This window comes from Peromyscus leucopus, chromosome 11, assembly GCF_004664715.2.
Source record: "Peromyscus leucopus breed LL Stock chromosome 11, UCI_PerLeu_2.1, whole genome shotgun sequence".
In the NCBI taxonomy this organism is placed as follows: Eukaryota; Metazoa; Chordata; class Mammalia; order Rodentia; family Cricetidae; genus Peromyscus; species Peromyscus leucopus.
This window is the reverse complement of record NC_051072.1, coordinates 56,354,117-56,380,243: the sequence shown is the minus strand read 5'-3', so window position 1 is coordinate 56,380,243 and position 26,127 is coordinate 56,354,117. Positions and strand designations below refer to the sequence as shown.

The window sequence follows — 26,127 nt, the reverse complement described above, 5'->3', positions numbered from 1 at the left end:
AATCAACTAGTCCTGGCTGTCCTGGAGCTCCATATGTGGACCAGGTTGTCTACATATGTGGAATCAGAATCACAGATCCTCCGTCGCTGCCTCCAGAGTGCTGAGATTAAAGGCATTTGCCACCATGCCTGGCTATTTACAAAAGTAAATAACTTTTCTAAATAAATATGAAAACATTCACCTTTCTGCTTACCAGCTGCGGGGGAGCAGTACCTCTGCCCTATACCTGTAATTCCAGAGTTTGGGAGGCTGAGGCGTGAAGGAGGTTCTATAGATTTTAGGCCAGACTGGGCTACAAAATGAGATCCTGCCTCAAATAAAGCTTCCCCCCCTTGTGTCTGTCTGTCTGTCTGTCTGTCTGTCTCAATATAAAGCTACAGGAGGAATATGTTTGTGTGATCTTTCTTTTTGCTTTTTTGAGACAGGTCCTACTATGTAGCACTGGCTGGCTTGGAACTATGTAGACTGGGCTGGTCTCATCCTCCTGCCTCTGCCTCCCGAGGGAGGACTTGGATTAAAGGCTCACACTACCATGCCTGGCTAAATATATTCAAGTTCTGGCTTAGACTGTTCTGGCCAGGAGTAACCACATCTGGTTAGATGTGGGGATATTTCACCTTTAAAATTTTCACAAATATATGCTATTTGGAAGAAATACCTCCTCACAAAAGCATTTCCTAGTACTATCTATTAGCCTCCAGAGTAGAAGGAGGGAGTATGGCGTAGTCTAGACTGCTGCCCAGAAATCTCCTTGTCTCCTCCTGCTACCTTTAATCTTCCTTTCCCCTTCATAACTGCACTGAAAACAGTTTATTTCCTTCACTAGTGTTTCTTGATAGATCTGAAAGTGGGGAGAAAGATGTTGACTTCTCTTGCTTTATTTTTAGTTAGAAGTTTTCCTCCATATTGTTTATATTAAGTACATTTTTTGGTACTAGGAAACTAAATAAGATAATAGCAAGCAGGGTTAATGAAGGCTCAAAGGAGAAAATGTATGAATTAACTTTCTAATAGCAATATTGAACCTTGAAAGTTGCAAGGGAATACTATTCATTATTCTATTAAAAGGGAATTATGTCTATATTGATGCTGCTTTTGTAAACAGTTGGTTTCACTCTGGCTCCCTGGAGTGCCTCAGAATTGACTCTTGAGTTGTTTTTCTTCTGTGTTAAGTTTTGTGGAACCTGAAGCTAGTTGATTAGGATGTTTTATTTGTCTTGGTGAAAATTGCCCTACATAGATTAGATAAAGCGGCAGTTCTTGTTGAAGTGTCAGCATGCTTAGAATTTTATAGAGTGGAGTTGGGAGGAATCTAAAATTAAAGTATGCTTTTGTTCTTTTCAAATCTTGTTTAACTGTGACATTTCCCAGTTGGCCCATTCAGTTGACTATTTTCCGTGGAATTCCATGGTATTTTCAGTCTCTCTAAACTCAAAAGACTGTTAAGAACAAAGTGGCCACGCATGCCGGCCGTATGGTGAGGTATAGAGAAGAACATGAGTTAGTCTGGGAGCCGTTGATAACTGAGCCTGTGCCTCGGGTCCTTCATTTCTGAAGTGATGGAAATTTATCCCTGCTTCATAAGGTCATTAGTGAGATGTACATGCCTGTGCCTAGTATATAGAAACTCACAGCAAATAAAAACTACCATTTACTTTCCCCTGAGACATGATTACTAGCTGGCTGTTGGATTCCTCTGAAATCCTAACCTATTTCTACTAAAAACCAGGTTGGTGATTCAAAGCCGTGTTTGTGATGATGGAAGTTGGTCCCACAAAGGTTAACATTCCCAAACTGATTCAGTGTCTCAATAAGAACAACAGGTTGGTCTGGTCTTTGTACGTCATCAGAGACCCTTCCATGACTCCCAAGACAGGTTGCTGCTACATATGTATCTAATTATTTGGTTGACTTTACAGGATATGGTGGTCCTTTTGGTACAGTTGATTATAATTTTTATTTTCTCCACCCACATCCCATAGCTTTTCTCCTGCTAGGCATGTGCTCTGCTTCTGAGCTAAGCCCTTGGTGCCCCTTTAATGGTTTGAATTTTGGTTTTTGAGACAGGCTGGCTGTCTTAGTCAGTGTCCTATAGCTGTGAAGAGATACCATGACCATGGCAACTTTTATAAAGAAAAACATTAAATTGGGGCTGTTTACAGTTCAGAGGCTTAGTCCATGGCAGGAAGCATGGTGGCACATAGGCAGACATGGTGCTGGAGAAGAGGTAGTTGGGATTTCCACATCCAGATCACCAGGCAGTAGGAAGAGAGAAATTGGGCCTGGCTTGAGCATTTGAAACCTCAAAGCTCACTCCCCAGTGACACTTCCTCTAGCAAGGTCACACCAGTCAGACAGGCCACACCTCCTAATCCCTGTCAAGTAGCACCACTTCTTCATGACCAGGCATTCAAATATGTGAGCCCATGGGGGGGGGGGATTCCTATTCTCACCACCACACCGGCCTGAGCTCCTGGGCTCAAATGCTCCACCTCAGCCTCCCATGGAGATGGGACTGCAGGTGTGCACTACTGTGCCTAACAACCATTATTCTTTTATTTCTTTTTAATCTTATCTATCTTTTCTATATCTTCCTTTTGCTTACAAGCATATCAGACAACCCTGATTACATTTGCAGAACTACAATCGGAATAATGTTAAATTGTAAGTACTGACCTAGAAGCCCTTAAATTGCATTCAGTAATTTATTCATTAAATAGTTTTGGGGGCTGGAGGTGTAGTTAGGTGGCAAAGCATATTTATAACATGAGATAGACCCTAGGTTTGACCTCTAGCATCATAATCATTAATAACTAAGCAACTAAATAATACTCGGAGTTCTCTTGTCAGGTACTAGGCATAACTGATAAAACAGATGTGGCCTCTGGAGCAGGGCCTGATGAGGACCTGGCCTTTGCCTCTCTTCTCAGCATTGTCGATGCTCTTGAGAGCATCAGCCAGGACATTCATGCGCACCATGGTGCTGGCGCGGAAAGATGGCCCCTACTTTCTACTTTTTAAGTGCTGACTGTTTTGATCAGTATTTTAATACTTGCTCTTGCAAAATGTTGTGTATTCTTTTTAAAAATTCCACTTAAACATGTTTACCTCAATCTTGAGTAGTCATGAATTGTGCAGTCAAAAAAATGTTATCTTTGTGGGAGAATATCTAATGTGCCGTTAGGGTATGACATGTCTGATAGTTGAGAACTGCCTGTAATTGACTTCCTTCCCACTTTATTATTATGCTTTTCAAAGGAGTTATTTTTGTTTAGAGATAGGATCTCATAGAGCCAGGAGGTATTCTGGCACTGTAGCCAATGGTGGCCTTGAACTTCTTGGCTCTATTTAGTGCTGATAGTATAGACCTGCTCCACCATGTCCAGCCCAGTTTTATTACTTACATTTCTGTTTATATTTAGTTTACATTATATATGTATATGTGTGCTCGAGTGTGTGTGTGTGTGTGTGTGTGTGTGTGTGTGTGTGTGTGTGTGTAGGCCAGAGGTAAGTGTTGGGTGTCTTCCTCAGCTGCTCTCCACCTTACTTTATGACCCAGGGTCTCTGCAGCTCCAGCAGTCTGTTGTTTTTGCCTCCCCAGCCACGCACAAGCTTCTGTCTGGGTTTTTATATGGGTGCAGGGATCTGAACCCAGGTCCTTTGTTTGCATGGCAAGCATTTATTTTACTGACTGTGTCTCCGCCCCTATCCCCAACCTGGGATTTTATTTTTACCAAGAGTTATTTTATAAATCATTTTCTTTCAAAGTATCTATTCCTATTTGGAAGGAGTGGTGGGTTAGCGTGGTAGAAGTCAGTTTCCTACACTGTCCCTATATAAATGTAGGTGTTATGGACCTGTACACTTAAGCTACATGCTGTGGTCTGTTGCTTCTGAGTTACAAGCCTGAATAACATGTTCCTGTATGGAATGCAGTAAGCAGTTGTATCACAATGAACATTTGTGTATGTAAACAGAAGAGGCACTGTAAAAACCGTGTGTGTGTATCCGTGTAAGGCAGTATCAATGAATGGCTCTTGCAGGATTAAAAGTTGTGTGTGAGTCATTGACTATGAAAGCGTCGGGTGTGATGGCATTGGGACTGGGTGAGATTGCTGCTGTCTGTGCCAGTTTGCTCTCATAGTGACTACATCTCTCATGCAGTTAGAAAGATGATCCTAGCACCCATCCCTGGAGAAGAGTGGCAGTGTTTTCTTTTGCTATAGCTTTTAGGGACCCTTGAGAACTTGTATTCATAGTAATTATGTTTATAGGACACTAGGTAATAGTTTGGTACATTTATATTATATATTGATTTAATCAGGATATTCAGGTATCATCTCATAACATTAGTTCTTGGAAATGTTTGTTATTTTGGATTATATGAAACATAGTAATGACCTATGTAATAGAACACCCATTTCTATTCTTCTGTTATCTTGTTTCCATTTAAGTTTCTCCCTGTCCTCACCCTGCTTCTCTCTGCTCCTCCTCCTAGTAATCCACCCATTGTTCTGATTACTAGGTCTGTGAGCTCAGTTGAAAAAGAAATTTAAGTTGTTACTGACTACTTTAAAGAAACTAAAGAAAACTGAGCCGGGTGGTGGTGGCGCATGCCTTTAATCCCAGCACTCTGGAGGCAGAGGCAAGTGGATCTCTGTGAGTTCGAGGCCAGCCTGGTCTACAAAGCGAGATCCAGGACAGGCTCCAAAGCTACACAGAGAAGCCCTGTCTCGGAAAACAAAAAAAAACAAAACAAAAACTAAAAAAAGAAACTAAAGAAAACTGTAGTACGTCCTTGTGTTAGAGAAATTTTTCATTAAGCAGACTGTTGTTTTAGACTTAAGGTTGAATCTTCTTAGGTTAAGAGCCCATTCTTACCAGGATTACATTGAGATGGAGACAAAGGATATCCAGAGGGGTCTGATGGAAGCCTGTAATCCCAGCTGCTTAGGAGGCTCCCGTAGAATTGCAGGTTCAACCCCTATTTGAGCTACAGAAGGAGTCCAAGTAATTTAGAGACTTCGTGGCAGAGCAGAAAGCTGGGAGAAAGGCCAAAAGCCGAACATGACGGTTTGCTTTTAATCCCAGCACTCTCGAGGAGGCAGAGGCAGGAGGATCTGTCTACATAGCAAGTACCAGGTTAGCCAAAGCTACATAGTGATACCCTTTAAAAAGAGTGGGGAAAAGAGCTGCTGTCTCTGCTGGCAGAGTGCCTGTCTCCCGAGGAGCAGAAAGTCCTGGGCTCAGAAGTTCAACTCAAGGTTGTTTGGATACTTAGAGTTCAAGGCTAGCCTGGGCTATATGAGACTATGTCTCAAGGAAAAAGAAAAGGGTTGGAAATGTAGCTAAATAGTGGAGTGTTTACCTAGCATGTGTAAACAGGGTTCAGTCTCAACACACACACACACACACACACACACACACACACACACACACACCATTTGTTTTACTTACTAGGCTTAGGGAATTATATGTAATGCTTGGTAAATTTTTATTTTGTGTCTTATGTGTTTGTGAAGTAATTCCCTAAAATTGCAGAAGAGCTTTGTCAGAGTAAACAACAACCCCCAAACCTTGATAATTATTGTGTTTATAGGTGTTCAGCCTGCGTGTATGTCTGTACCCCTTGTTCAGTGGCTGTGGAAGCCAGAAGAGGGTATTAGGTCCTCTAGGACTAGAGTTACAGACAGGTGGTTCGGGGGTGCTGGGGTCCTCTGGGGGAGCTTTCCCCGCCCCCACTTCCCTCTTCTGTCGCTGTGCTGCCGCTGACTGGTCGGGAGCCCTTAGAAAGTACTAGGCAGGATGTCTTACTCATATCCAGGTATGTCCGCATTCCTAGAGTCACAGTGAATGCTTTCAAATTTGTCGAGCTTGTCGCCTTATGTAGGTACTTCTCACATTTTAAATTTGCTGCTCTTCTTGGTCACTAACAGCCTGAATCCTAAATATTCTAATTACATAAATTCTTGCTACTCATGCCTTATTTACAGTATCCTGTATATGTCATAGTTTATAACTTGTGAGTATCCAAAGCAATGTGTTTATTCTCTGAACTTTCTGTTTTTACTTAGCTGAATAGTGGTTGCCTCTGTTCCCCTTCCTTCCCTGTGCTAGGTAGGTGGTAAGCACTCACCCCTGTGCCAGTCCCTGTTGAATTCCTTTATCATGAATTACAGAAAACAATTCAAAGTCTGTTGAGCAAATTGTAACTTTAAGTACATTTCATTTAAGATTATTTCCAGATTACTTAGATTAAAATAGAAGACAGTTATCATTGCTTTTAAAGTAATTTAGTGTTGGAAAAACATGAAACTTTATAGCAAAGACAGATTAATAAATTAGTATTGTTAGGTGAGATGCCCTGGGCTTCTGCAAGAGTATTAAGTTTAGTTGCTGCATAGTTGAGTACTGTTCTGTTGGAGAGTAAACAGCATGTAGGAAATACTGGATAATTATTTTAATATTTGAAAACTTACTTCTCCCGTAGTTCTTGTACAGATCTGTGAAACTTGTAAATTAATAGGCATATAGTGACGGTGTTTTTACTCTGGCAGAAAGTAGTTTCTATGGCAGTTTTACTGCATTGACTTGAGCGTTCTTGAAAGCAGAACTCAAAGAAGCCTACTTAGTGTCTGAGAGTTTCTGATTTTGAGTTGTTCTAGATTCATATTTAAGTAACAATGAATGACTAGGGAGAGCTTTGTTATTTAGAGATGTTGCAGCCATTTGTTTTTTCTCATTTCTAATTTTGCTGTTTGTGAAACTTAGTGTTTAATCATTTTAAAGGAAGTGTTTCATTTTCAAGTAGAATTAAAGATAAGGTTCATCTTTTTCTTGCAAAGATTTATTGCAAAAATTTAGGATGACTGCCCCCTACCCGAGCAGATCTGATCCTTCCTTACTGTTTTTATTTTTGCTGATATGTGTAGTATGCAGCATGCCTTGGAGTGGTAGGTCTTGGTGAAGGTGGGCACTCTTGCCTCAAGTTCGAACTCATTGCTGGGATCTGAGAAGAGCTCAGTGATGAGAAACTAACCGGTCATTTCCACAGTAGGAGATAAACTGCTTTCTTTCCTTCCTTGCCTTAGCATGACATGGGTTACTGCAAGAAGACATTCACACCTGACTTTGCCGCTTCAGAGAAGTCGGGGCATGTATCATTTTTAGATTCATCATGCCTCATCTCGTGGGAGAGGTATACATAGTTTTGGGTATTATGGTGAAGGGATTTAGTCATTCCCCCTTTGTTTTGTGTTTATGTGAGCCAGAATACTTTTGGGAAGTGGAAAAGGAATGGTCTACAGAACCTTTGTTTGCCTGTAATCCCAGCACCTGAGTAACTGAGATAGGAGGATCTGAGATCAAGGCTAGTCTGGGCTACATAATAGAACCCTGGCTTAACAAGTAAACACCCCCCCCCCACACACACACACACTTGCTTGATGGCTGATTTTGAAAAAGTATGACTGAGACATGCATCTTTATTTCCCTTCTCCCATTCTTCTCTGTTCAGTTCCTTCTCTTGGAGGCAACCTCTCATAGGAGCCTTTTCTTTCAAGTAGTTACTAGGATCTTAGAGACTTATTTAATTCTCTCTCTTTAACAAGCTGTAGTTCTTGTAATAGCTACATAATACTCCATTTTGATATATCTCTGTGATGTTTATTTTGCAGATTAAATTTTTTTAAGTCTTAGAGGTATGGGTGTTTTTCCTGAATGTATGACTGTGCACCATGTGTGTATGCATGCAGGCCCTGGGGGCCAGAGGAGGGTGTAGATTCCCTGTCACTGAAGTTACTGTCTTGAGCCACCGCGTGAGTGCTGGGAATCAAACCTGGGTCCTTTGCAGGAACAGCCAGTGTAGAGCCCTCTCTCCAGTCCCTAGCCTACAGATTTTTAAAAGCTTTCCAGCTATTGGAATTTCATTGTGGTAAGAAACAAAAGAAAAACCCAAACTTAGTACTCTAGTTCTGTTGTTTTTAAGACTTTCTGGCCTAGCACAGGTCTGTCTTGATACTGGGGGAGGTGGGGTTTTGTTTTGTTTGCTTTGGTTAGGTATATATATGTACTTGTGCTGGTGGTAGTTTTCGAGATAGGACCTTGTGTAGCTGAGGTAGCTTTCCTACTCACTTTATAGATGAGGATGACATGAAACTTCTCCATAGCTTCTGCTCAGCTACCTTAGAACACAGGCCCGCTGTCCAGGCATGGCGCTGCCCACAGTGGGCTGGGCCTCCTACATCAATTAGTAATGAAGAAAATGCCCCATAGACATGCCCACAGGCTAGTCTGATGGAAGCAATCCTCAGTTGAGACTCCTTCTTCCGAGATGTGTTTAGGTTTGTGTCAACAACTAACTAGCTCAGTAATAATGTGTATTTTTGTTTGTTTTTTTGTTTTTTGTTGTTTGTGGTTTTGTTTCACTATATGATTGGAGAGCACTACTAGATGCCAATTTAAAGGCAGGCAGATAGCATGTACTCCTCCACCCTAATGATTCAGGCTGTGGTCTCATATAGTAAGACCCTTGGAGTATGGAGATGAGTGATGACATGCAAACTGTGTGTTTAGTACCTTGATTCTGGGTCCACAGCAACTACAGTGTTTATTATCAATTGCTTTGTTAGTTTTCTTAGTGTTGAACCTTTCTTCACAGCTCTTGGACAAGCACAAGACTATAGAGAGCATGGTGGAGCTTTTGGACTTGTATCAGAGGGAGGATGAAGCCTACAGCAGCCTTGCAGAAGCCACCACCGAACTCTACCAGTATTTACTTCAGCCATTCCGAGACATGCGCGAGCTTGCCATGCTGCGAAGACAGCAGATCAAGGTATTGGTGTTATTACTGTTACTGTTATTATTATTTAAAGCATACACTGTAGCGACTCTAGTTCTGAGGCTGGCTAGTCACGCATTGTAATTACAAAAGAAGCTTTTAAATAATGCAAACAGATTCTTGGCCTTCCTTCTCCAACGTCCCTTGTTGGGACAATAAGTACACATATTGTTGTACTCTTAATTGAACTTTTGAAAAATACTGAATTGTCAGTTATTTTAACATACATTTGGCACTTGGAATAAAAGGGTGTCAGGAACCTAAGACTGGATATTAGAATTGACTTCTAAAAATGAACTGTAGACCCTTTTTGAGACTCTAACGAGAGGCACAAAAGAACTAGATACGGTGTCCACCAACACTGGACTGCTAGCTGTATTTGTAGCCATCACCTTTGCAGTTGGGCATTGACTCAGCTTTGTCCTTAGAGGTATGCTAATTAACAGGTGGGGGTTGCATGCTCACTTGAGGAAACTAGGGACTGTATGCGCGAGCTACTGACACTGCTTAGTCCGTCTTTCTTGGGAACTGTGAGGAGAAACAGACCATATTTATTTCATTTGTACCTTTCTCTGAGGTAAATATTTGACTACATTTGTTATAAGCTATTGCCTCTCATACCATCAACCACTACTATTTTATTCTTTGTGCTTCTTAGGAATGCTTGCCACATATAGGCATATTTCCTAGTAATTCATTACACCCAGTTACTGCGTTCATAGTGTATCAGATGAGCATGTTAAGTGGTACTATTACACAAATAACTCATTTATTTCTTATCTGTAGCTAGTAATAGTCACCAATTTAGGTGACTATAATTCCAAAGAATCTTAGAATTATATTATTTATTTTACTAATTAATTATTATTATTTTTTTTTTTGAGACAAGGTTCTCTACAGTACTGGTTGTTCTGGAACTCGCTTTGTAGACCAGGCTAGCCTCAAACTCAGAGAAATTTACCTGCCTCTGCCTCCCAAGTTCTGGGATTAAAGGCGTGCGCCACCATTGCCTGGCTAATAATTACTATTAAGTTAGAAAATAAGACACATTTAAAAACGAAATTATAATTGATTTGACAAAGTATTTGTTATAAGTACAACTAAAAACACTTGCTTATTACATAGTATCATGTAGATGTCATATAGTTTAGTTATTAACATTTCTTTTGCTGTGATAAAGCACCATGACCAAAAACAACTTGGGGAGGAGAGGGCTTTTTCAGCTTCAAGTTCCCCATCACAGCCCATCACTAAGGGAAGTCAGGACAGGAACGCAAAACGGGGCAGGAACCTGGAGGCAGGAGCTGACGCAGAGGCAGTGGAGGGGTGCTGCTTCCTGGCTTGCTCCCCATGGCTTGCTCAGCCTGCTTTCTTAGAGCACCCAGGAGCACAGTCCAGGGGTGGCATGCCCACAGTGAGCTGTGTCCTCCCCCATCAATCAAGAAGATGTCCCAGAGGCTTTCCCACAGGATATCCAGTAGGAGGCATTCTCTCAGTCGAGGTTCCTTCTTTCAAAATTACTGGCTTTGTATCAGGTTCACATAAAACTAACTAGCACAAAAATTGAGACTTGTATTTGGTTTATTACCAAGCTAGCTATATCAGCAAAATTTCAAAATCTCTTTTTACATTTTTTGTTTTTGTAGTGGTTAAATTGAACCTAGGGATTTATGTTTTACCACCTTAATTTCTGGAAATTATTTTATCTTAGTTTATGAAGATAAATTCATGTCTAAAATAGAGGTAGAAACATGTTTTACTCTGACCTGTTGGTGCAGTGTGTATTGTGTGTAGAGATAATTGAAAAGTTGGAAAGTAGGGGAAGTAGCAGAATGTATACTCAGCACTCCGCTATTCCTAATGCTGACATTTATTCTACAGCTACATTTCGGATGTCTGTCTGTATCGGACAATATGATAAAGACACTTTCCAACTGGTAGTCTGCAGAGGGTTTGGTCAATCCAGTCTATATTGCTTTTGTTCCCGTGTTCCCCAAAGACTGCCCTGTATGGCTGTATTACACTTTGGTTGGTCTTAGAACTGTCTCTGGGAGAGACTTCACTCTGCACCCTTGATGAGACATCAGGTGTGAAACCGAAGTGCAGGAATGTTTGTGACGTGTTGTTAGAGCGAGGTCTAAAATAACCATTGAAGGCTCTCGCTGAAGACCCTAGAAAAAGCCAGTGCTGGGGTGTTTGCTTCGCTCCACAAAACAAGCAAGGTAAGGAAAAACAAAAAAATTGAGAGTGAGTGGAAAGCAGAGAAAACTTAGACAGAAATTAGTGAAGCCTAACCCTGGTTACATGAAAAGTATGTATTTCAGTGTATTTTAGAAACTTAGTCTAAATTTTTTTTTTTAAGAAAGCAGTAAACATTGTGAGAGAGGGAGTGGGGGAGAAGAGAGAGATGTTATGTTTTGTAACAGGGTCTCTCGCTGGGTAGTCCTGGCTGTCCTGGAGCTCACTCTGTAGACCAGGCACCAGCACAGAGTCTCCTGCCTCTGCCTCTGCCTCATGCGTGCTGGGACTAAAGGCGTGCGCCACTGGTGACTCTCCGCTTCCATTTCCATCCGTCTACTGCTTTACTCAGGATAGAGGGCTAACCAGTCCAAAAAGTCTGGAAAATAGCACAGAAAAGCAGAATAAAAAATACAAAAAAGTAAAAATAATACATAAATTGGAAAGACGAAGTAAAGCCCATTATTTTTAGAAAGAGCATGTAGAAAATTCTGAGGAATCTTAAAAGAGTTGTTAGGAAGAATATGTTTAATGGAATTTTGATATACAGTCAGTATGAAATATTTGATTACATATTGTCTTCTAGATGTGAATAACTTAAATTGAAAAATTTTAAAATGACACTTACATTAGCTTTTTTTTTTTTTTTTTTTTTTTTTTTAAATTTTTTTGAGACAGTTTCTCTGTGTAGCTTTGGAGCCTGTCTTGGAACTCACTCTGTAGACCAGGCTGTCCTCAAACTCACAGAGATCCGCCTGCCTGCCTCTGCCTCTTGAGTGCTGGAACTAAAGATGTGCACCACCACCACCCGGCTCATTAACAATTCTTGATCACAAAACTTTCAGTAATAAGTTTTACTAAAATATGCAGTAAGAATTGTAAAACAATGCTGAGGTCATTCTGTAGCAGAGCACCTGTCTTACCTTGCCTTGTTGCCCTGGTACGCAGTCCCCAGCTGCACAGAATAAATAGACAACAAAATTTTGCAGAAATTACAGAATGCCTAACTTGAGCAATATTGCACATTAATAGCTTGGAAGACTCAATAATGTTTATAGTATGTCAATATGTTGGTCTGTTCTCTGTTACTGCAACAAAATGTCCAAAGCAGGACCTTTTAGTACCAAGGGGAGATAGGTTAGTAGTCTAAATCCTGGTGCAGGCTCTGTTCTGGTGAGGGCATCAGTATACCACCTTTGGTGGTTGGGGTAATAGGAGTGCCAGCATTCTGAGTGTGCCCTAAGCTGACCTGAGAGCCTCTTATAGCCCGCCAGCCCCATCACCACCACCCTGGGAACCAAGTTTGCAACACATGAGCCTTTGGGGATTAAAGAGACATAGTTTAAACTATAGTAGTGAGAGCTCACTTAATTGATATATTGAATAAAATCAGTTTTAGCAATGCCTTTACAATTTATTTTTATTTAAAGGTAATCTTTAACTTAGCAATTAAACTATTTTCATATACAACAGTGTTTTCTATTTTATTTATGCACTGTACAAAGGCTAGATTGTGTGTGGTGGTGCATGCCCTTTGACCCCAGCACTCAGGAGACAGAGGGGTCTGATCTCTGAGTTCGAGGCCAGCCTGATCTACAAAGCAAGTTCTAAGACAGCCAAGGCTGTTACACAGAGAAACCCTGTCTGAATAACCTGTGCCCCCCCCAAAAAAAAATTAGAAGGGCTAAATTGAATTATCTTACATACTTTACCAAATATCTTACATACTTTACCAAATTTTGGTGTGAACACTTAAGAACTGCTGTTACATTTTTAAAGAATATTACATATCGATAAATATATTTTACTATGTTGTAACAGGTTTTTTAACTTAGTCTTTCTAACTGAAATTTTGTGCCTTTTAACTAAAATCTTCCCTAAACCCCAAATCCCTCTCTTATACATGAGTTAGTACCATTTTACTGTTTGTTAAAGGTTAACTGACATTTTATATGTGTGTGTGTGTGCGTGCGCGCGCGCGCGCGCGCACACACACACGCACTCCCATGTATTCTTTGTTCATTCATCTGTTGATGGACACGTGTTCATTCCCTCTCTCTTACTGTGAGTAATGCCGAAGTTAACATTGAAACCTCAGCATACTGACATCAAGTCCTTGGTGATAGACTTAGAAGTGGGACTGGAAGAATATGTGCTCTGTTTCTGGTTGTCTAAGGAGCCGCCATAGTAGTTAACACTAACATATTCCCACAACAGTGCAAAAACCTCCCTTTCTTCATCTCCTTTCCAATATTGGTGATCTTTTGTCTTTTTGATAGTATCCATTTAAATAGGAGTGAGATCATACCTCATTATGGGTTTGACTTAATTTCCTTAATGATTAGTGACATAGAATATTTTTCATATACTTGTCAGCTTAGGCCCTTGGCCCATTTTTAAATTGTCTTCTCCTATTTGGATACTCATCTTTCACAAGATGTCTGGTAGGGAATGAAATCCAGGGTCTTTTGAAGCCACTCAGTTCCCTTACCACAGAGCTGCATCCACAGCCTCTCACTGCCCAGTCTTTGTGTCTGCTTTGCTGGCACCCCAAGTAGCTGGGATTACAGGTGCATGCTAGTACACCCATTTCACACTCTTGGGTGGTGTATTAAGAAGCTCTGACGGGGCTGGAGAGAGATGGCCCAGTGATTAAGAGTGCTTACTGCTTTTCCAGAGGATCTTAATTTGGTTCCCAGCCCCCATAATGGGTGGTTCATAACCATCTGTAACTCCAGCTCCAGGGGATCTAATGCCCTCTTCTGGCCTCTACTGGTGACGTTCTTGATAATCACTTCTCATTGAACAAGCAGCCCCAATGCCTAGAAAAGTTACATTGTGCTACAATATCAATAAATAATTCATAAATCTGTGTTGGCGTTTGCTTCACCGGAGAGTTTTTTTTTTTTTTTTAGAAAATTTTACCAGGTTTATTTATAACTGTTACAAAGCTGAACTATTGAAATGCATTTATTGAAACATTCTGACTTGCATTAATCCTTTACATCCCACATGTATACTAAAATTTAACACAAAGATGAAAACAGAAAAACAGGCCAGTACCTGACCCCCTGTCCCTTACTTTCCTGCTCACAATTGTATACTTAGGTACCTTTTGACCCCATGAAAAAAAATATGTAACATTCAGAACTATTGGAAACAGGAAGAAGGGGCAAAAAATTTTTTTCAGAATGCAATGTTTTCCCTCAGAGTGGATCACTGGAGAATCTTAAGTTAGGTGTTCCCAGTATCTTAACAATGCACAGAAATACTACAATAAGTTCTTATGAAACGCAGTATCCTAGCAAAGATGTGCTTGTATAATAAGGAGTTCCATGCCAGAGAATTTGTATTTATAAATTAGTTTTATTCTCCTGGCTACCTAAACTGACACACACCTTTTTCCATGTTAAAACAGGCTCTGTTTTCTTTCTAGCCTTGAAACTCCAAACAGAGCTGTCATTGTTTTTAGCACGCAATTCAACTGAACAGGGCTGCTGCGACATCTTCAAGTTTCCCAAGTTAGGAAAAGAAGTTGGGAGAGGATTATTGCTTAGTGTCTTGAGTACAGTAGGATGGCGAGGCAAGGTTTCTAGCAGTTGGTTGCAGCATCAGAGCTGCCAAGGTCAAAAGTCATCCACAGAGCAGCAGTGTGTGTGTGTGTGTGTGTGTGTGTGTGTGTGTGTGTGTGTGTGTATGTGTATGTATGTGTGTGTGTATGTGTATGTATGTGTGTGTGTATGTGTGTGTGTGTGAGATGTTGAAGCACGTGTGTATTTTGTTGTGAGGTGGAGACACAAGTGCTAATCCAGCAGCAATGTGCAAGTTATCTTCAGATGAGTGCACTGTTCTAGGTGTCCATCCCTCCCTTTGTCTGTTGATGGGAGATGCAGCGTTTATTCATGCAGGTGGAAATGATTTTCGTCTTACTGTTTTGAGTTTTGAGTTTGTACATTCTTTGTAGTGTTTATTAAGTTTCTATTCCGTAGTTAAGTCTGTTGAGGTTTGATCAGAAAATTAAGCTAGCAATATCAACAGAGAGTGTTCTGATACTAAGATTTGTTAACTAGGTATAAAATAAAGCAAGTAATTAAGGAAGGCAAGAAAGTAAGCTACCTCAAGGAAGCAATTATAAAAACAGCCACCACTGTTTTAGAGGTGAAAGAACAAAGGGAAGGACTGGATTTATTAAGCACAGAAGGCAGGTCCCCTGGGGCTACGTCCTTATAAAAAGGATGAGAGATCCAGACCTCTAAGGATAGGGCACTTGGTGTGCTGGTACTGGCTGTCTTGGAAAAAGTAAAGTTGCATTATAAGGCTGGGTTTGAAAAAGCTGCAGACTTGATTTTGTTGTTAAGGAAGGAACTGTTGGTGCTGGAGTGTAAAACGCAAGTCTGGGTTGATACCTACAGGTACAGCAGAGTTAAAGATATGCAGGTAGAAGGAAGAAGGGCATCTCTCGCCATCCAGCCTTTCTCTTGACAGTACCTGAGAAGGGGTTGCAGATTCTAAAACTAGCATTACAAGGAGTAGGAGGATGAACTGGAAGATGAGGCAAAAAGGCCTCTGTAGTACCTGGGATCTTAGGCATGCCACACCATGATCATTTAAATGGTTTAATAAGGTTTTTGTGAAAGAATGATCTTGTGGTTAATTAGTAACAGAACCATGTCTCCTACTTTTGCAAATAAGTAAATAAATAAATGAATTCTATATCACTAATGTATCCCCCTTCCATTGCATTATAAATTTCCAGTGAGGAATACTGCATCCTACTCATTTTTGTAGTCTCTGAATCATCTGGTACGTGTGTGTGTGTGTGTGTGTGTGTGTGTGTGTGTGTGTGTGTGTGTGTGTGTGTGTGTGTCTCTCTCTCTCGTGTGTTATATTTTTTATTGTATTTTACATGTATGGCTGTTTGCTTACATGTGTGCATGTGCACCATATCTATGCCTGGTGCTCATAGAGGTCAGAAGAGAGAGGGCATTGGCTCCCTAGATTGTTGTGGATGGTTGGTTGCAAACACATGTAGATGCTGGGAACCAAACCCAGGTCCTGTGCAGTAGCAGTAAGTTCTCTTACATGCTGAGCCATCTCTGCTGTCTCCACACTGGTCTCTTTATTTTAATTATACACTTAATGTTTTCAAATATAAGCCACAACAAAGTTCAAAAAGAGAAGTGAACAACATACAAATCATATATGACTCCTGAAGTGGTAGGTATAGAAGTTGCATATTGGGGAAAACAAATCCAGTATAAATGACTATCACGAACCAAGGTGTCATACTAGACATGTTGGGACAGCCGTGCTAGCACATGCTTGTCATCATCCATCAGCAGGTCAGGAGGAAGAGATGCTCCTCCTGCCTGACTGTGCTTGACACCGGTTTATAGTCCCCCAAACAGGACTCCCACAGAGACATTGGGTCCTGATGCTATCGCCGCTTCCTCCTCCTCACTGTACACTGCCCAGAGGGGCCCCTCATACTTACTGTCTTTGATCTTCCTAGAGGAAAATGGGGAACTTGGTTAATGTGCCTTTAGCCCATTCATTGGGATAGTTTGTTAGCCCAAAGAAGAAATGAAAGTTCCTTCCTACTTATTAGTTTATGTACAGCACCACTTTTTCATTGTTAAACATATCTGATCCAGTGAAGACAGTGGAAAATGTAGGGTCTTTTCTTGGCCTTTCTCTTTTTCTCTTCACTCTTCTCTTTTCTCACTTAGCCTCTTGTAGCTGGAGTTCTCCAGTCCTGCCTGGTCCACGGTCAGGACAAGTCTCTCACCCGCCAGTCCCACAGCCGCTCAGACCCACCAACCGAGTAAACACAGAGACTTATACTGCTTACAAACTGTATGGCCGTGGCAGGCTTCTTGCTAACTGTTCTTATAGCTTAAATCAACCCATTTCTATTAATCTAAAAGTTGCCACGTGGCTCGTGGCTTACTGGTATCTTGACATCTTCTCATGGCAGCGGCTGGGTCTCTCTGACTCAGCCTTCCACTTCCCAGAATTCTCCTCTCTGCTAGTCCCACCTATACTTCCTGCCTGGCTACTGACCAATCAGTGTTATTATTTATACAGAGTGATATCCACAGCAGCCTTTCTTTTGACAAGGTCTCATTTTGTGGATCAGGCTGACCTGAAATTCACAGCTGCCTCTCAGCTTTCTGAGTGCTGGGATAACAGGCATGGCAGGAACCTCACGCCTGGGAGAAACCGCAGCTTGTGTTCTTGTAGGGCTGCAGACGGAGCTCTGCCGCTGACTTACATCCTGGCCCTGGGAAGTGCAGTTTTTTAACAGGGAGAAAATGACTAATCCAAAATCTGCTACCTGAAGATGACATTAGTAGTCCATTTTACGTGCTTTGTCTTTATTTCTCTGGAAATTCATTATGTAATTGAAATTTATTTCACCCATGATGGATCCACCCACTGTTACAGCATAATTTCCTATTAGGAGGAACTTTGGGATTGTATGACTGTGTCGTACACAGCGTTCTCATTCCAAGTCTGGTCTTCATTTCCCCTCTATTTCAAACAACCCTCTGTGTGTGTGAACAGCTCTAGTTATTCCTCAAAGGTGCTTTCTTCTTGAACTTCTCCATCTCAGCTCTTTCTTGCAATTGTAGAATCTCTTGCTGTTGGGTACCTTTTCTTAGCGAACACTCACTTTGTGTGTGTGTGTGTGTGTGTGTGTGTGTGTGTGTGTGTGTGTGTGTAGTGTGCCATGGGTGACTTACATTTGTCTGTTTTTAATTGGTACCAACAGAAGCCAGAAGAGGGTGTCAGATCCCCTGGGACTGGAGTTAGAGATAGCTGTGAATCACCACATGGGTGCTGGGAATTGAATTTGGGTCCTCTAGAAAAGCAGCAGGGGTCTGGATTGCTGAGCTACTTCTCTAGCCCCATCCTACCCCACCTTTTTATTTTTTTTTTCTGTGTTTTTGTTTTCTTTTCTTTTCTGAGACAAGGTCTTTCTATATAGTCCTGATTGTCCTGAAACTTACTGTGTAGACCAGACTGGCGTTGAACTCAGAGATATCTGCCTCTGCCTTCTGAATGCTAGGATTAAAGGTGTGTGCCGCCGGGGGCGGTGGTGGCGCAGGCCTTTAATCCCAACACTCGGGAGGCAGAGCCAGGCGGATCTATGTGAGTTCGAGGCCAGCCTGGGCTACCAAGTGAGCTCCAGGAAAGGCGCAAAGCTACACAGAGAAACCCTGTCTCGAAAAACAAAAAAACAAAAACAAAAAAACAAAACAAAACAAAAAAAGGTGTGTGCCAACACTCTTTGTAGATGTAACCAATCGTCTTATTAAAATAAGAAACACAGAGCCAATGTAAAAGAGAAAGCCGAGAGGTCAGAGCTCAGAGATAAAATCTTACCTCCTGCAGTGCTCCCAACTTCCCCCACAGAGAGCTTCTTCCTGTTTGTCTGTGTTTAAATAGTCTTTCTGTTCTGCCTTCTCATTGGTTGTAAACCCAACCACAAGACTGCCTCATCACTGCCTGTAAGTACCACCCTCCAGGTCTTAAAGGCATATGTCTCCAATACTGGTTGTATCCCTGAACACACAGAAATCTACCTAGCTCTTCTAACCACCACGCTCTTGCTATGGCTCTAATAGCTCTGACCCCAGGGCAACTTTATTTATTAACATAAAATTAAAATCACATTTCAGTACAAATAAAATATCACCATAACTCTTCTTGTTTTTCATCGTCTTAACAGTATTAATTTTCTTTCCCCTCGTGCTTCAGCCTTTTAAGAGCTGGTGTTACAGACATGGGCCACCATACCCTGCTTAAATGTTTCTTATTTAATTTTTTTTCTTTTTCTTTCTTTCTTTTTTTTTTTTAAAGATTTATTTATTTATTATGTAGGCAGGAGAGGGTGCCAGATCTTATTACAGATGGTTGTGAGCCACCATGTGGGTGCTGGGAATTGAACTCAGGACCTTTGGAAGAGCAGTCAGTGCTCTTAACCTCTGAGCCATCTCTCTAGCCCCCTTATTTAATTTTTTAAATTAGTCTCCTGGATATGCTAAAGCAGCATATGTGTCCACAACCCATTTCTGTTCATTTTGTTCTCACTTTTGTTCGTGACTTTGGTAATACATAGCTGGTTTGTTTTTATCTTAAAGGGATAGAGTGTTTGCTTGGGATATGCCAGGCCTTAGTACTTGAAAAAGGAAAACAATAAATAAAATTTATGTATTTTCAATATGCACTTGGGCAGATTTTTACAATATCACCAATCTTCAAATCTTTTAATATTTAATGGCCTTTAAATAAAATCACTGTACATATAATTGTTAACCTAAAATATTACTATTGTAAGTGAGAAAATAAATTGATCATTATCTCACCACTCAGAAATGAGCAAACGCTTTGCTGTGTCAGATATCTTCGGCATGGCTAGTAAGTCACTCAGTTTAAAGTAACAAGTAATGTGCTTTATTTTAGCACCAAGCCTGACTAGTTCCTGGCATATAACATTCATTACATGTTTGAGGAGTGAGTAAAGAATGTCTCCCTCTTTTTCTCTGAAGATTTCCATGGAGAATGATTATCTGGGACCTCGAAGAATTGAGAGTCTACAGAAGGAAGATGCTGACTGGCAGCGGAAAGCTCACATGGCTGTGTTGTCTATTCAGGACCTCACTGTCAAATACTTTGAAATAACAGCTAAAGCTCAGAAAGGTAAGCTTCAGTAAGATTCCATACACATTTTTGGATGACCAATAGTTATTTTTTTTATGTTTAGAAAAAATTGTATGGTAGAGTTGGGTCAGTGGGATTCACCTCAGCTGAGAGTAACCATTATTAGCAAGTCAAGGCATCCTTCCAGCTCCTCCTGGGCAAGTGTGTATGACCATACGCTCTGTAAATCAGTAGAAAAGCGAGAGTACTGTTGTGGGAGCCACCAGAGAAGACTTCTCAGACGGGTTTAAGTCTTTTATCAGCTGTTACTTCACTGAGTGCTCGGGATCCCAGTGTAGTCCTGAGCCTTTCCCAGGGTGAGCTTTTAAGCCCAGATTCTATGTTCTGGGTTGACATAGTTCAGTTAACAAAAGTTAGCCAGAAATGGAACTACAGAAGCCAGAGAAAGCAAGGTTAAGACACTCAGAGACTTTCTCAGATTGTGGACTTCGATGGATTAGTCTTTGTTTGCATTTTGGCAGGTGGTGCTGCCCCCATGCTGTGTTTTTTGGCCTGATTGTATGTACTTCTATCATGGAGTTAGTTGTGCTTAGGTCTTGGGGGCCTACTAAGGTCTGAGGCCTTGTTACAAGTACAGAAACAGATGCAATAAGGTCATTTCATCTTGGATAAGGCCAGTTAATGGAGAAACATGATTGAAACAAATAACTATCTATAAACACAAATGAATTTTTTACAAAGCTAAACCTCACAGGCTTGACTTTAAAATAAATGTACCATACTTAAAATAGAACATGTTCCCCTCCCCGCAGAACATTCTACTTTATTGATCTTACAGTTGTTTTAATATTTGAATACAATTTTAAAAGATGCTCAGAATTTTTGTTTTTTGTTTTTGTTTTTGTTTTTCTGTGAAAAGTTCTGGCTGTCCTGGAACTCGCTCTGTAGACAGAGCTGGCCTTGAACTCACAGAAATCTGCCTGCCTTTGCCTCCCAAGTGCACCACCACTACCGCCTGGCAATAGTCAGAAATTTAAGAAAGATAGAAATATATTTGATATAAAACAGACAATAGGGATATTTTGTTTGAGACATTAAAATTGAGGTTCAAGGAGATGCTGAGTTGAAAAGTTTGGCTCTATTGTTAATATGCCCATTCAAGCCACATTAAATAATAAAAAGGTTCTTCCTCTTGAGTAGTTTAGACTAAGAGTGAACACAAACTTTAATTTTGTCTTCTGTTCATCTGCAGTTTGTGGTTTGTCGTCTATCTGTTGTGTGTGTATGATGATTGTTATCTTCCCCTAACAGGGTTTTTTTGCTCCATATTTATCGAACAGCACAGAAAACATGATATGGGAAAGAAATGAGGAATTGTCTTCTATAAACATTTTAGAGTTTTACAAGAGATGTTTTACTGATACAAGCTGACCCAAGATAGTACTCAAAACTGCAAACATGTTATCAGCCTATATCCACCTGTTGCCTCCAACATTTATGGTGGATGTTTGTTTTCTTTAAGGTTGCTTTCAACCTGTTGGCTGCTTTCAGCAAATGATTACCACAACACACGCATATTCTAGGTCAGTGGCATGGAAGTGTTTATAGTATAAGATCAAAGCTATGCATTTAGCTTACTACAGTATGATTATGTGGAAAGTTGAAGGTATAGTAAGGGTGGGTTCATTGTTTTCTTAAGGGCAAGTTGACAGGCTGAACACACAGTAGGGAAAGAGATGGAGCACATAGTCAAGGTATGTTATTAATGTGGTTCATGCAAGGTCTGGCAAAAATTCAGTTTTTGAAGGAAAGAAATATTTTCAGGAAAAGCTGTTTTCTCAGTCATTTAAAAGTCACTAAGAACAGCAGTGACTATAGCAACAAAGCTTAGAGAGACAAAGAAAAGGAGCACAGCTTCTAAGGAAGCAAATTTCTTTTCTCTCAGATTAGGAACATAGGTGATTCTAAAGTCTGTAAGTTAAGAAGTAGCCATGTGTTTGAAATAAGCACCAGAGGCTTGAAGTAAGCAGGAACCGGGGTGGTAAGCATAAGGAGCTGACTTACCTTATACCTTTTAAGATGTATATGAGTTATTGTGAATTTATTTCTTCTTAAAGGAGTTCTGGGGCTGGAGAGATGGCTCAGCAGTTAAGAGCACTGACTGCTCTTCCAAAGAACCAGGGATCTATTCCTGACACCCATGTGGTGGCTCACTTTTGTCTGTTAACTCCAGTTCCAGAGAATCCGCTGCCCTTTTCTGGCTTCCATGGATACCATGCGTACATGGTGTGTGCACATGCAGGCAAAACACCTGTACATATAAATAAAGGATCTGGATTTTTTTTTCTTTTTTTTTTTTCAAGACAGGGTTTCTCTGTGTAGTTTTGGTGCCTATCCTGGATCTTGCTCTGTAGACCAGGCTGGTCTTGAACTCTCAGAGATCCGCCTGCCTCTGCCTCCTGAGTGCTGGGATTAAAGGCGTGCGCCACCACTGCCTGGTGATTCTGAAAATTTCAAGGCAAAAAATTACTAAATTCTTACCTTAGTCAATGTTCTATTGCTGTGAAGAGACACCATGACCACAGCAACTCTTACAAAAGAAAACATTTAATTTGAGCTGGCTTACAGTTCAGAGATTTAGTCCATTATCATCATGGTGAGATACGATGGCGTGCAAGCAGACATGGTGCTGTAGAAGGATTGAGAGTCCTACATATCAGTCTGCAGCAGCAGGAAGTGAACGGTGTGCTAGGTATTGCTTGAGCATAGCAGACCTCAAAATCTACCCCCACAAGGCCACACTTCCTCATCAAGGCCACACCCACTCCAACAAAGTCACATCTCCTAATAGTGCCACTTCCTGTGGGGGCCATTTTCTTTCAAACCATCACATTCTACTCCCTGGCTCCCATTATAATAGGCTTGTAGCCATATCATAATGCAAAATACATTCAGTCCAACTTCAAAAGTCCTTGTAATCTTTAACAGTCTCAAACATATTTAAAACCTAAAGTCCAAAGTCTCTTGTGAGGTTCATGCAATCTCTTAACTCTAATCCCTTGTAAAATCAAAATAAAAAAGCAGATCACATACTTCCAGCATATGTGGCACAGGATATACATTACTATTCCAGAATGGAGGAAAGAGGGGGATAATTCGAAAATACTGGGGCAAAGCAAGACCAACCCTCCCCAACCCCCCCACCTCCCCTCAACTCCAAACTCTGTATCTCCATAACTAATGTCAAAACACTTTTCAGATTTCCAGCGTCTTTCAGTTTTGTTGAGTGCAACACACTTCTCTCTTTTGGGCTTGGTTCTACTCTTTGTTAGTAGCTTTCCTCAGTAGGTATCCCACAACTTTGTGGTCTCTAAGACAATTCAGGCTTCACCATTACAGCTTTACACAATGGCTTCTTTGGGCTTCCATGCAAGGATATAACCCTGCCCATGCCTGGCCTCAGTGGGTTTTCTTAGTCTCAGAGGAAGATTCCATCGCCCCTTTCTTCTATCCTTGACTCTAAAGCCAAACCCACATGGCTGAATCTCTGCCAAGTTCTGCTGCTTTCTGGGGTTGGAACCTGGTCCCCATGTTCAGTTATATTTTCACCAGCTTTCTTGTCCTTCATGGCCTAAGCTTAGCTGCCCTGCAACTTGCTCTGTAGACCAGCCTGGTCTCAAACTCAGAGAAGCCCCAGCCTTCTGATTACTGGGGTAAAAGGTGTGTACCACCATGCCTGGACCAAAACTGTGTTCTTTAATTCCTTTTCACAAGTTGGAAGCTTAGCTGGGTGGGATCTTGCCCTGAGGTTGCCACTCCCTTTATTCCATTTCTTAATGTGTTTATCGTCTTGAACCCAGGACTTGGCTTCATTCCACTTCCTGGTGTCCCTCTCCTCCTCAAATTGTACATCTTGTATTTTTCTTTGCTCTGCTTGCTCCTTTTCATTATAGATCTTCATAAGAGTCAACACTAGTAACCACACTGCAGAGTCTATACTAGGCTGTTTTGAGATCTCCTTTACTAGTGCAACTAATCCAAACTCTTCACTTTAGCCTCAGGCAGACTCTTTGTACAAGGGCAAAAAACAGTCACTTTCTTCACCAAAATATTACAAAAACCATTTCTAGGCAGCATACTAAAATTCTGCTCTGAAACCTCTTGTGCCAGGCCCCCACAGTCCAAATCTACCTTCAGCCCAACTGTCTTCCATGCTTCTACTAGTAAGGCGCATTAAGCAGCATGCAAAGCATTCCACTGCTTTCCTAACCCAAAGTAACAAAGTCCAAATTTCTTCAAGCAAAAACATGGACAGGCCTACCCCAGTCCCTGATACTAACTTCTGCCTTAGTTAGGTTTCTATTGCTGTGAAGAGACAACATGACCACAACAAGTCTTATAAAGGAAAACCTTTAATTGGGCTAGCTTACAGTGTCAGAGGTTTAGTCCATTGTCATTTTGGCAGGACATGCAAGCAGACATGGTGCTGGAGAAGGAGCTGAGAGTTCTACATCTTGATCTGTAGGCAACAGGAAGTGAACTGACTTACTGGGCATGGCTTGAGCATATATGAGACCTCAAAGCACACCCCCAGAGTGATATACTTCCTCTAATAAGGCCTTACCTACTCCAAAGCCACACTTCCTAATAGTGTCACTCCCTGAAGACCATTCTCTTTCAAATCATCACAATTCTATATTGTAAAAGATGGTTAGGACAAAGTAACAATACAAAATTAATCACCTTTTAAAATATAAAAGAAGATACCAGCAAATATATCTTTTATTGTATTTTGAACTAATCTAATTGCCAACTTCCGTAAGAAGGCATCTATCGTTTATTAAAATGTAATTGGGCATAAAGATAGAGAATTAAGGTTTCAGGTGGCAGCACCGTCGATGTTCCTATCAGTATTTTTTATTTATTTGTTTGTTTATTTTGGGTTTTAATCGAGACAGGGTTTCTCTGTGTAGTTTTGGTGCCTGCCCTGGATCTCACTGTGTAGACCAGGCTGGTCTTGAGCTCATAGAGATCCGCCTGCCTCTGCCTCCCAAGTGCTGGGATTAAAGGTATATGCCACAACTGCCCAGCTTATTTTTATTTATATGCATGTATCTATGTGGTTATATATAATTTTTTTTCAAATGCACTCACATGGAGGCCCAAGGCATTGGCTCTCCTGGAACTGGCTTTATAAGTCTTTTTGAGCTGCCCATTGTGGGTGCAGCTAATTGACCTTGGGTCCTCTGGCAGAGCAGTTGGTGCTCCTAATCACTGAGCCATCTATCTAGTTCTACTTTTTTAAACTGGAAGACATTAGCTGTCTATCAACAATTAGCTAAGTTCTTCCTTTCTGTGTAGTGATGTCACACACTGTTAATCCCAGCACCCAGGAGGCAGAGGCAGGCAGATCTCTGAGTTTGAGGCCAGCCTGGTCTACAGAATGAGTTCCAGGACACCCAGGGCTCTTAAACAGAGAAACCTTGTCTTGGGGGGAGAAAGTTCTTCCTTTCTGGAACAGGAAGAGGGCTGTGCTCTTTCTCATAGCTGATGATTCCATTTTTACCTTCTGAATGAGAGCTGAACTAGTGTGTGTCTTTAGTTCCTCCTTCATCTCACAAAATTTTCAGAGTATACAGTGATAAACCATGGAAATGCATGATTGCATGTTTAGAATATTTAGGGCTTAGATTTCAACTAATACATATGCATATATGTGCTTCGATCATGTTTACCCCCATTTCTAAATGTTATTTTTATTGATTAATTTATTATTTTGTTATTGTTGTTGTTTGAGACAGGGTCTTTGTGTAGCCCTGACTGTCCTGTAATTGACTCACTATGTAAATGAGGCTGGCCTCAACTCACCATGCCCAGCTTTCAGCTATTTTTTAATGATTTATATGTATTTTTTATTTATGTGTATGTATGTGAGTCTGTGTGTTTATGTGCACCACATGTGTACAGAATCCTGAGGAGGCCAGAAAAAGGCATCTGATTCTCTGGAACTGGCTATTACAGGTGTTTGTGAACTGCTGTGTGGAGGCTGGAACCAACCTGAGGTCCTCTGCAAGAGCAGTAAACACGCTTATCTTCTGAGCCACCTCTCCATCCCATGTTGAAGGTGTTTCTTTGTTTTGTTTGAGGCAGGATCTCACTGTGTAACAGCTCTGGCTGTTATGGAATTCGCTGTGTAGACCAGGTTGGCCTCAAACTTAGTTCACCTGCCTCTGCCTCCTTAGTGCTGCGATTAAAGGCGTGCACCACTGCTTGAGATAACAGAGAATGTATGATATTATTGAACTATTAAGATTTTAGAGATGTTAAACATTTATTGTGAGGGGGCAGTGAAATCTAAGACCTTATAGTTCTTTAGTGTCTAG

The 26,127-nt window shown here is 41.0% G+C and overlaps 1 protein-coding gene across 1 annotated transcript in view; it reads left to right on the top strand.

The window, feature by feature from the left end:
- Window positions 1-26,127, top strand: part of Jmy (junction mediating and regulatory protein, p53 cofactor) — a 77,164-nt gene that overhangs the window by 8,684 nt on the left and 42,353 nt on the right. Inside the window, exons 2-3 of the mRNA XM_028892875.1 lie at window positions 8,660-8,833; window positions 19,633-19,783. Coding sequence (XP_028748708.1) covers window positions 8,660-8,833; window positions 19,633-19,783 — 325 coding nt within the window. The remainder of the gene's footprint in view (window positions 1-8,659; window positions 8,834-19,632; window positions 19,784-26,127) is intronic.